General features: G+C 37.3%; 1 protein-coding gene across 1 annotated transcript in view; it reads left to right on the top strand.

Annotated features, from left to right (window-relative positions):
• SEMA3A (semaphorin 3A) overlaps positions 1–12,578 on the top strand; it is a 231,221-nt gene that overhangs the window by 200,373 nt on the left and 18,270 nt on the right. Inside the window, exon 13 of the mRNA XM_082846433.1 lies at positions 9,030–9,071. Coding sequence (XP_082702559.1) covers positions 9,030–9,071 — 42 coding nt within the window. The remainder of the gene's footprint in view (positions 1–9,029; positions 9,072–12,578) is intronic.

The raw sequence follows: 12,578 nt of genomic DNA, 5'->3' as shown, positions 1-12,578 counted from the left end.
GAAGAAGTAAAGATGGTGAGTATGGAATATTCAGATTATTTTCAAAGAAATTACAGCTAACTTTAAAGGATTAAGGAAAAACTTCTTTTAAAGGATGGCCTCCTTTATCTCATATACAAATTCAGTTGAAGGAACAGAGTATAATGGGGAGAGTAAAAGAGTAGGAGAGAAGGGGGAAAATTGGTAGGGAATTTATTTATTCATTCATTCACTCATTCATTATTTAACAAATATTTATTGACAACCTGCAAATTACACTTAACCTTTGAACAACTTGGGGGTTAGGCGCACCAACCCTTCAGGCAGGGGAAAATCTGAGTATAACTTTACAGTTGGCTCTCCATATCTGTGGTTTTGCATCAGTGGATTCATCCAGCGCTGATGGTGTAGTACTATAGTATTTACAATTGAAAAAAATCCACATCTAAGTGGACCCACAAAGTTCAAACCCCTTTTGTTCAAGGGTCAACTGTAGGAGCAACAATCCCAGGTATGTGGCAGTGCACGAAACAGCCCCAAATCCCGGGCCTAAATTAGTGTGTCGGGCGGTAGGGGGGTGGGGAGGGCTGGGGCCAGGGGAAGATAAACAATTAAGAAAACATATGAGAGATTGGTTCAAGATGATGGAGTAGAAGGGCGTGCTCTCACTCCCTCTTGCAAGGACACCAGAATCACAACTAACTGCTGAACAGTCATCGACAAGAAGACACTGGAACTCACCAAAAAAGATACCCCACATCCAAAGACAAAGGAGAAGCCACAATGAGATGGTAGGAGGGGTGCAATCACAATAAAATCAAATCCCATAATTGCTGGGTGGGTGACGCACAAACTGGAGAACACTTATACCACAGAAGTCCACACACAGGAATGAAGGCTCTGAGCCCCAAGTCAGGCTTCCCAACCTGGGGGTCTTGCAATGGGAGGAGGAATTCCTAGAGAATCAGACTTTGAAAGCTAGCGGGATTTCATTGCAGGACTCTGACAGGACTGGGGAAAAGAGAGACTCTACTCTTTCAGGGCACACACAAAGTAGTGTGTGCATCGGGACCCAGGGGAAGGAGCAGTGACCCCATAGGAGACTGAACCAGACCTACCTGCTAGTGTTGGAGGGTCTCCTGCAGAGGGACGGGGGGGGGGGGGGGGCTGTGGCTCACCGTGGGGACAAGGACACTTTCAGCACAAGTTCTGGGAAGTAACTCCTTGGCGTGAGCCCTCCCAGAGTCCACCACTAGCCCCAGCAAAGAGCCTGGGTAGGCTCCAGTGTTGGGTCACCTCAGGCCAAACAACCAACAGGGAGGGAACCCAGCCCCACCCACCAGCAGTCAGGCAGATTAGTTTTACTGAGCTCTGCCCACCAGAGCAACAGTCAGCTCTACCCACCACCAGTCCCTCCCATCCAGAAACTTGCATAAGCCTCATGAGGTTATCTAAGTCTCATGAACCAGAGGGCAGACAGCAGAAGCAAGGAGACTACAATCCTGCAGCCTGTGGAACAAAAACCACATTCACAGAAAGATACACAAGATGAAAAGGCAGAGGGCTATGTACCAGATGAAGGAACAAGATAAAACCCCAGAAAAACAACTAAATGAAGTGTAGACAGTCAACCTTCCAGAAAAAGAATTCAGAATAGTGACAGTGAAGATGATCCAGGACCTTGGAAAAAGAATGGAGGCAAAGATCGAGAAGATGCAAGAAATGTTTAACAAAGACCTAGAAGAATGAAGGGACAAACAAACAGAGGTGAATAATACAATAACTGAAATGAAAAATACACTAGAAGGAATCAACAGCAGAATAACTGAGGCAGAAGAACAGATAAGTGACCTGGAAGACAGAATGTTGGGATTCACTGCTGCAGAACAGAATAAAAAAAAAAGAATGAAAAGAAATGAAGAAAACCTAAGAGACCTCTGAGACAACATTAAATGCAACAACATTCACATTATAGGGATCCCAGAAGGAGAAGAGAGAGAGAAAGGACCCGAGAAAATATATGAAGAGATTATAGTCGAGAACTTCCCTAACATGGGAAAGGAAATAGCCACCCAAGTCCAGGAAGCACAGAGAGTCCCATACAGGATAAACCCAAGGAGAAACACACCGAGACACATAGTAATCAAATTGGCAAAATTTAAAGACAAAGAAAAATTATTAAGAGCAGCAAGGGAAGAATGACAGCATACAAGGGAACTCCCATAAGGTTAACAGCTGATTTCTCAGCAGAAACTCTACAAGCCAGAAGGGAGTGGCATGGTATACTTAAAGTGATGAAAGGGAAGAACCTACAACCAAGATTACCGGGCAAGGATCTCGTTCAGATTCAATGGAGAAATCAAAAGCTTTACAGACAAGCAAACGCGAAGAGAATTCAGCACCACCAAACCAGCTCTACAACAATGCTAAAGGAATTTCTCTAAGTGGGAAACACAAGAGAAGAAAAAGACGCACAAAAACAAACCCAAAACAATTAAGAAAATGGTAATAGGAACATCATATAGATAATTACCTAAAATGTGAATGGATTAAATGCTCCAACCAAAAGACACAGCCTTGCTGAATGGATACAAAAATGAGACCCATCTATATGCTGTCTACAAGAGACCCACTTCAGACCTAGGGACACATTCAGACTGAAAGTGAGGGGATGGAAAAAGATATTCCATGCAAATGGAAATCAATAAAAGCTGGAGTAGCAATACTCATATCAGATAAAATAGAGTTTAAAATAAAGAATGTTACAATAGAAAAGGAAGGACACTACATAGTGATCAAGGGATCAATCCAAGAAGAAGATATAACAATTATAAATGTCTATGCACCCAACATAGGAGTACCTCAATATATAAGGTAACTGCTAAGAGCTATAAGAGAGGAAATTGACAGTAATACAGTAATAGTGGGGACTTTAACAACTCACTTACACCAATGGACAGATCATCCAAAAAATGAAAATAAAGAAACAGAAGCTTTAAATGACACAATAGACCAGATAGATTTAATTGGTATTTATAGGACATTCCATCCAAAAACAGATTACACTTTCTCCTGAAGTGCACATGGAAATTTCTCCAGGATAGATCACATCTTGTGTCACAAATCAAGCCACAGTAAGTTTAAGAAAACTGAAATCCTATCAAGCATCTTTTCTGACCACAACACTATGAGAGTAGAAATCAATTACAGGGGAAAAAACGTAAAAAACACAAACACATGGAGGCTAAACAATACCTTACTAAATAACCAAGAGATCACTGAAGACATCAAAGAGGAAATCAAAAAATACCTAGAGACAAATGACAGTGAAAACACAACGATCCAAAACCTATGGGATGCAGCAAAAGCGTTCTAAGAGGGACGTCTATACAAGCCTACCTAAAGAAACAAGAAACATCTCAAATAAACAATCCAACCTAACACCTAAAGGAACTAGAGAAAGAAGAACAAACAAAACCCAAAGTTAGCAGAAGGAAAGAAATCATAAAGATCAGAGCAGAAATAAATGGCATAGAAACAAAAAAAAACTATAGCAAGGATCAATAAAACTAAAGGCTGGTTCTTTAAGAAGATAAACAAAATTGATAAACCATTAGACTCATCAATAAAAAGAGGGAGAGGACTCAAGTCAATATTAGAAATGAAAAAGAAGTTACAACGGACACGGCAGAAAAAGAAAGCATCCTAAGAGACTACTACAGTCAACTCTATGCCAATAAAACGGACAACCTGGAAGAAATGGACAAATTCTTAGAAAGGTATAACCTTCCAAGACTGAACCAGGAAGAAATAGAAAATATGAACAGACCAATCACAAGTAATGAAATTGAAACTATGATTAAAAATCTTCCAAAAAACAAAAGTCCAGAACTAGATGGCTTCACAAGTGAATTCTTTCAAACATTTAGAGAAAAGCTAACACCCATCCTTCTCATACTCTTCCAAAAAATTGCACAGGGGGCTTCCCTGGTGGCGCAGTGGCTGAGAATCTGCCTGCCAATGCAGGGGACACAGGATCAAGCCCTGGTCTGGGAAGATACCACATGCCACGGAGCAGCTAGGCCTGTGAGCCACAACTACTGAGCCTGCGTGTCTGGAGCTTGTGCTCCACAACAAGAGAGGCCGCGATAGTGGGAGGCCCGCGCACCGCGATGAAGAGTGGCCCCCACTCGCCACAACTAGAGAAAGCCCATGCACAGAAACGAAGACCAAACACAGCCATAAATAAATAAATAAATAAATAAATAAATAAAAATTGCACACTCCCAAGGAAGGAACACTCCCAAATTCATTCTTGAGGCCACCATCACCCTGATACCAAAACCAAAGATACTACAAAGGAAAATTACAGACCAATATCATTCATGAATATAGATGCAGAAATCCTCAACAAAATACTAGCAAACAGAATCCACCAACACATTAAAAGGATCATACACCATGATCAAGTGGGATTTATCCCAAGGATGCAAGGATTCTTCAGTATACGCAAATCAATCAATGTGATACACCGTATTAACAAATTGAAGAATAAAAACCATATGATCATCTCAACAGATGCAGAAAAAGCTTTTGACAAAATTCAATACGCATTTATGATAAAAACTCTCCAGAAAGTGGGCATAGAGGGAAACTACCTCAACATAATAAAGGCCATATACAACAAACCCACAGCAAACATCATTCTTTTTTTTTTTTTTTTTGCGGTACGCAGGCCTCTCACTGTTGTGGCCTCTCCAGTTGCGGAGCACAGGCTCCGGACGTGCAAGCTCAGTGGCCATGGCTCACGGGCCCAGCCGCTCCGCAACATGTGGGATCTTCCCGGACCGGGGCATGAACCCGTGTCCCCTGCATTGGCAGGTGGACTCTCAACCACTGCGCCACCAGGGAAGCCCCAAACATCATTCTTAATGGTGGAAAACTGAAATCATTTCCTAAAGATCAGAAACAAGACAAGGATGTCCACTCTCACCACTATTATGCAACATAGTTTTGGAAGTCCTAGCCATGGCAGTCAGAGGAGAAAAAGAAATAAAAGGAATACAAATTGGAAAAGAAGAAGTAAAACTGTCACTGTTTGCAGATGACATGATACTATACATAGAGAATCCTAAAGATGCCACCAGAAAACTATTAGAGCTAATCAATGAATTTGGTAAAGTTGCAGGATACAAAATGAATGCAGAGAAATCTCTTGCATTCCTATACACTAATGCTGAAAAATCTGAAAGAGAAATTAAGGAAACACTCCCATTTACCATTGCAACAAAAAGAATAAAATACCTATGAATAAGCTTACCTAAGGAGACAAAAGGCCTGTATGCAGAAACTATAAGACACTGATGAAAGAAATTAAAGATGATACCAACAGATGGAGAGATATACCGTGTTCTGGGATTGGAAGAATCAATATTGTGGCGATGACTATACTACCCAAAGCAGTCTACAGATTCAGTGCAATTCCTATCAAATTACCAATGGTATGTTTTACAGAACCAGAACAAAAACTCTTAAAATTTGTATGGAGACACAAAAGACCCCAAATAGCCAAAGCAGTCTTGAGGGAAAAAAATGGTGCGGGAGGAATCAGGCTCCCTGACTTCAGACTATACTACAAAGCTACAGTATTCAAAAGACAACATGGTAGTGGCACAGAAACAGAAATATAAATCAATGAACAGGATAGAAAGCCCAGAGATAAACCCACACACCTATGGTCAACTAATCTATGACAAAGGAGGCAGCAATATACAATGGAGAAAAGACAGTCTCTTCAATAAGTGGTGCTGGGAAACTGGACAGCTACATGTAAAAGAATGAAATTGGGACACTCCCTAACACCATACACAAAAATAAACTCAAGATGGATTAGAGACCTAAATGTAAGACCGGATACTATAGAACTCTTAGAGGAAAACATAGGAAGAACATTCTTCGACATAAATCACAGCAAGATCTTTTTTGATCCACCTGCTAGAGTAATGGAAATAAGAACAAAAATAAACAAATGGGACCTAATGAAACTTCAAAGCTTTTGCACAGCAAAGGAAACCATAAACAAGATGAAAAGACAACCCTCAGAATGGGAGAAATTATTTGCAAATGAATAAACAGACAAAGGGTTAATCTCCAAAATATATAAACAGCTCATGCCGTTTAATATTAAAAACACAAACAACCGAATCCAAAAATGGGCAGAAGACCTAAATAGACATTTCTCCAAAGAAGACATACAGATGGCCAAGAAGCACATGAAAAGCTGCTCAACTACTAATTACTAGAGAAATATAAATCAAAGCTACAATGAGGTACCACCTCACACCAGTTAGAATGGCCATCATCAAAAAATCTACAAACAACAAATGCTGGAGAGGGTTTGGAGAAAAGGGAACCCTCTTGCACTGTTGATCAAATGTAAATTGATGCAGCCACTATGGAGAATTGTATGGAGGCTCCTTAAAAAACTAAAAGTAGAACTACCATATGACCCAGCCATCCCACTACTGGGCATATACCCAGAGAAAACCATAATTCAAAAAGACACATGCACCCCAACGTTCATTGCAGCACTGTTTGCAATAGCCAGGTCATGGAAGCAACCTAAATGCCCATCGACAGATGAATGGATAAAGAAGATGTGGTACATATATACAATGGAATATTACTCGGCCATAAAAAGGAATGAAATTGGATCATTTGTAGAGACGTGGATGAATCTAGAAAGTGTCATACAGAGTGAAGTAAGTCAGAAAGAGAAAAACAAATATTGTATATTATCGCATACATGTGGAATGTAGAAAAATGGTACAGATGAACTGGATTGCAGGGCAGAAATTGAGACAGAGACGTAGAGGACAAACATGTGGACACCAAGGGGGGAAAGCAGCGGGGGGTGGGGGGGGTGTGATGAATTGGGCGATTGGGATTGACATGTATACACTGATGTGTATAAAATGGATGACTAATAAGAGTCTGCTGTATAAAAAATAAAATTCATAAATTCAAAAAAAAAAAGAAAACGTGAGATGCCTCTGCTGCTGTCCTCATATCCTGTCAACCTCACCTCTAATTCCCACTGTGTGTCTTTCAGTTTTTGCCCCAGCACTTCCCTGACAGGCAAAAGGGCAAGCAAGAGTCACAACTGAGGGTGTGGGAGATTTAACAACCCTGTGGGCATCCAAAGAGTAATGGAATATTTCCATATTTATATATATATATATATAAAACTTTTCTTGGTACAAGCCTCAGTGGATAGTTTTGAGAGTCATTGTCTACTATCCTCAGATTTTGTCTCAGTGGTACTTACATGACCTACTTTTTATTGACTTTTCCTCCCTCCTCTCAATCCTTAGTTCCTTACTCTTACTCCCTACCTTCAGATAAGAGCTTTGAGCTATCGGAGGAAACTCACGTCCTATTCCTATATGACTCAAGATAAATGTCATATATAAATCATATATATGCATAAATGTCATATATATGTATTTCTAGATAGTGATAAGCACTCAAGAGAAAAACTAAAGCAAGGAAAGGATATGGGAGTGTGTCTGTGTGCACATGTGTGGAGTGTGTATGTTGTGCGTTTGAAAGAGGAGAGATTTGAATAAACACTATGTGATGAGCAAATTTGTAAAGTATTTTATACTTATTAATTCATTTAATTGTCTTAGCAGTCCTATGAGGAAGGTACCATTGTATTCATTTTTCAGATGAGAAAACTAAATTCGAGATTCTATACCACACCTAATATCACACTTCTGGCCAAGTTTGTGTTACTACTATTTGAACCCATACATTTGACCCCAGAGTGCAACTCTTTACCCTTTCTTCAGGGCTTAACTTCAGTCACCTACACAGAGAGACCTTTCAGGATTTTGTTCTTCCCACCTAAGCCTCTTTGTCATCAGCTGTCTCTGAAACCGCCCAGCCATCTCTTCTTAGAGTTGTGTTTGTCATTGATGAGACATAGGATGGAGCACAGTTAAATGAAAGTGAATCTAAGAGTATAAGCGAATACATTCAGGTGAATAGCCTTTTGGTGGTCTAAGTTATTCAAAGAACAGTCTTTATTTATGCAGCATACATAGGTTTATGATAAGCTTTAGCAGAACACTTTAGCAAAGTGTATTGGTGATTACTTCCCTAGTCATGACTGCTTTAGATTAGCCAGTTGATAGAAATGAAAGAGATTATGTTCTCCAGCAGAGACCTGAAGTGTAGGTATTTGCATCTTAGTCATTTTAATAATAAATTATCTCATCCCAGCTGAGCTCTCACAGTTCTTGACAGCTGGAAACCAGCTTAGTACTCTCAGCTCATCCTTGGCTCTATTAGGAGCTGGCCTGTTAGTCTCACGTATGCCATGGTCTTGGTGTTCTCCAGTTGAACATACAAATTTTCACAGATCCCCAACATCAGATGGGGCCATTCTCAGACCATTATGAATCAAAAAAAAAAAAAAAAAAAGGCAAGACCATTCTGTAATCATGTCTGAATATCTAAACACAGAAAAGAACGTAAACGTTGTCCAAACCATAAAAATGACCAGATATCTCCCTACTCTGCCCTAGTGAGTGATTGCTACTTTACCTATCGCTACTTTAGCTTCACTCTGTTTTTCCCTCCTAAATAAGACTTATGAAGATACCTAATCATAGAATTACCTCTGCTTTTTGACAGCATCCAATGCAAAGCAAAGCCCTACTTCCTGGAACCCTTCCTTAAGTTACCTAACACAAGCCCAAAACGTATAAGTCCTTTCCATCCCTCTCTTACTGAGCTTCCCATGAACAGTGGGCAATAAACCCAACCTGATTCATGGGTATGTTCCTGATGGTCGTTAACTGGAGGATGCACTTATTGTCTGCTCCATACATACAACACTTGTCTATGCAATTTCTTTTACATGTCTTATTTCCCAGTTATAGTGCTTCTTACAGGCACTGAAGTTATCTTTCTGGAAATTTATGTTGGTATTTTATGACTTTTCTAATTGACTAAACAATTCACATTTTGTTTTTCTTCTTTAGGAACCAACTGCTATTTCAGCAATGGAGCTTTCCACTAAGCAGGTACTATATTCTATATTTTGTTAATTTTATGTTTCAAATAGATAAATATGTTCCATCAGATTTTATGGATTTATTAACAATTGTTCAAAAAACAAGAGAAAAAATTCTTACAATAACTAGTAGGAAACTAAAGATAATTTTCATTGCCCTCGTGCTTTTGACCAGTCTCATATATGTCCTATAAATATATTTCTTAGATCACTATTTGTTGTAAATTTTCATTTATAGCATTTCTTTTTTGGTCATTATAATATAATTTACTCAGTAATTATTTTCATCTGTCTATCCTTTAAAATAACATTGGTGAATATTTCAGAATATAAATAAATTTATAATTTAATTTGTATGTATAAACAGAATACATTATATAGGGTAATAAAATTATGCACTGGACTATATATTTTTGGAGGATTTTTACTTAAAAGTTAATTTTACTTTTTCAGTAGTATTGTGTGCTAGAGAAAACATTTAGTTTGGCTAAATATAAAAGGGAAGCAGCAAAATGGTCGCTGCCAAATGATGTTATTAAACTCCATGGATTCAAAGGTTAAGGGCAGCGTGTTAAATTAAGTCTTTTCATTCACGTTGAATGAATGCTTTGGCAAGACTCTTAAGAAACACAAATGACTTCTAAATGCTAAATGATATGGGCAAAACAAATATAATTTTAACTTCTAATGAATTACCTTTTCCACATAAATGTTACCTAGCCTTTCTATCCAGTATATCAAAGGTAACTAAAAAGAAAAAAATAGCTTGGATCCTGAGTTGAAATTAATTATTAAATAACCTAGAAGAAAAAGCCAGGAAGGAGTAGGGAGCCCTTTACTCACTGTAAACTTACATACAAGTTTTGTATGAAAACTTATATACAAATTATTGAATCTGAGAATGATTTGGTGAATCTTATTTCTTAACTGTTTACGTGTTGTATCTCTGACCATACATTATTCCTCATACAGGATGCTAAAATACTGTGCCACTGAAACTCAGTATATATCCTTTCCACACATTCATATCAAAATAGATTGATAATCTCCAAGTTATTTAGAGAAATCCAGAGTGCAGATATTATTGACCTGATACTGTCATCTTACACTTCGTAAGTGTGTGTTCACCTGTTCTTGTGATCTAAAAATTGTCAAATGTTGGCAAGGAAATCCGGGGATTTCCAGGATAGTAGCTAGACCAGGATATTCTTTCCTGTAATGATTTTTTGAATTATTTATTTTCTGCTAGACTTCTTTGTCAACGTTAATTACATTGCATCTAGTTTTGTAAAACATTTCTTTCTGTTTTAACGTGTTTAAATCTACCTTAAGAATTGCCTATTAAATGTAACACATTTCACCAAAAAACAAATACAAACAATTTATCAACCTAAAATACTATGTTAGAAGAAAGTGTCCCTAGCCTTCATTTTCCATTACTGGAAAATTTTCACAACATCAGATGGAGTTTCATTTCCATTCAGATGTGACTGGAGTTTGATTTCATTCAGATGTGACTCAATTTCATTTATGCTCATGGAAATTTTAAAACTGAGGCAGTAGTTTCATGAGGGAGAAGCAGTGTTGCAACTAATTTTCTGGTTAAATGGGCTCATCTCCTGCTATGAACCACAACTTGTTAAGGAGGTTAGTGAGAAAGCCTGTGGTGATGTTAAATTGGGCAGAAAAAGCACGTCAGGTTATTTGCTGGTGACTGGATTATGCTCAGTGGTGCCTGCAAGCGTCCCCCATATTTCATTTAAATAGCATAATTCATTGTGAAAATCATTAATAGTACTGCAGAATAATCGTTAAATATAAACTACATTGAACTGTATTTAATTTGGGGCATTTTATCACACTTTAGGTTTTCATTATAATAATTTCAGTTGCCATATTTTTGGTTTCATATTCTTCTCATGTATTATTTCTCTGATTTTCTCCTAAAGGAATCTGACAGGTTTAGATATTATCATTTGGATAACAACTCCTTTACTACTCAATGCCATATTCTTACAGAAATCTATAAGTATGAATTTCATTCATGCTTCTTAAAAGTTATTGGCCAAACATAGAAATCTTTTTCTTAGGTATAACCAACTTGGTCAGTAGCTTTTTAAATAGTTATGACCCCAGTATATGGTTTGGCATGTCTGTATTCACCAATGCCAACCATGCTTCTAGAAACTACTACCCCATTTTAACTAGTTTAATTGTTGTTTAAACATTATATTTGTTTCATTTTTTATCATATTGAGATTGCTTGCCTTCAATACAATCTAAGTTTTTTTTTTTAAAGGTACTTTTGGAAGAGAGAAAGAATAGGAGGGAAAAAAAAGAATTTCTTTCCATTAGTTAAGTTCCCTGTTAATATTTTTCAAATCATGATCAACTGTTATCACATACAGGTTCTATAGATGCCTTAAGAGCGGTACAAATCAATATAATTTTCTCTCAACCAAAAAACTTAATAATACTTCATCTTTTCCTCCCAGAGACTTTAACTACCATTTCTTAATTTGCCATGGTTTGTAGCATCTTTCAATATAATAATACAAGGTGAATATAGTAAGAAGTTGATTTCCTGTAATATATTCCATATTCTATATACTATACTATGTTCATGTACTATAAATATTCTTCACTTACTGAAATGGAATAAGCAATCAGTATATCTGCCTCCATAATAATTTAGTTTTTACTGTATTTCTTACCCCTTTTTTTCCCTTTCTTATATTAAGATATAAGTAAGTTGGTTAGCTTTCAGCATATAATTATTTTCTAAAGGTACTCCTTATACCCTCAATAATTTCATAGATTCTAATAGTTATATCTTCATTTAAACATATCTATTTACATATGTAGTCCCATCTTTGAGAGCCTTTTGGAAATGCAGTTTTAATTATATCCATTGCTGACTGTTAAACAATTTGTTATAGTAAAAGAGCACACCATGGTTCAGAGACTGGCTTTTCTGTAACTTATTTTCATTTATATAGTGGAAAATTAAAATACACTTTTGAGGTCTTTTTCATATGTACTGTCATGTTTCAGTATTTTCACAACTTTTATTTAATGTTTTATTATAATTATTCAATCATCTAAAGCAAGAAAGGGAGCTATGACACCAATTACAGTAAAATGTAGAAAAGTCACAAAACAGTCTTATTTGTGTGTCATTTTGTATTTACATAAATTTGCAACTGGTATGCTACATTGGTTCAACTTTGTTAAAGGTATTTTTTAACTTGTATTGAAATCCTGAAGTAGTTACTGTTAGAAAGCTTTTTTCCCCCCAATTCTGGCTCCTTTGATAATTTCAAATTCACTGAAGATAGTGGCAGCATAGACGTTTTATCTAGATGCATACTTTAAAGATCTAGTTAAACATGCTCATTTTATGAATAAGGAAGTTAAGTCTTAGAAAAATTATGTGAAAGGCCCAAGATCACAAGAGAGTTAATGTCAGGCAAGACCTAGGATCCAGCTATGTTGATGCCCAATACCCCACTTTTTC

This window comes from Leucopleurus acutus (assembly GCF_964270905.1).
Source record: "Leucopleurus acutus genome assembly, chromosome: 9".
Taxonomy (NCBI): Eukaryota; Metazoa; Chordata; class Mammalia; order Artiodactyla; family Delphinidae; genus Leucopleurus; species Leucopleurus acutus.
Note: the sequence above shows the minus strand (reverse complement) of the source record. Positions and strands in the feature narration are given on the sequence as shown.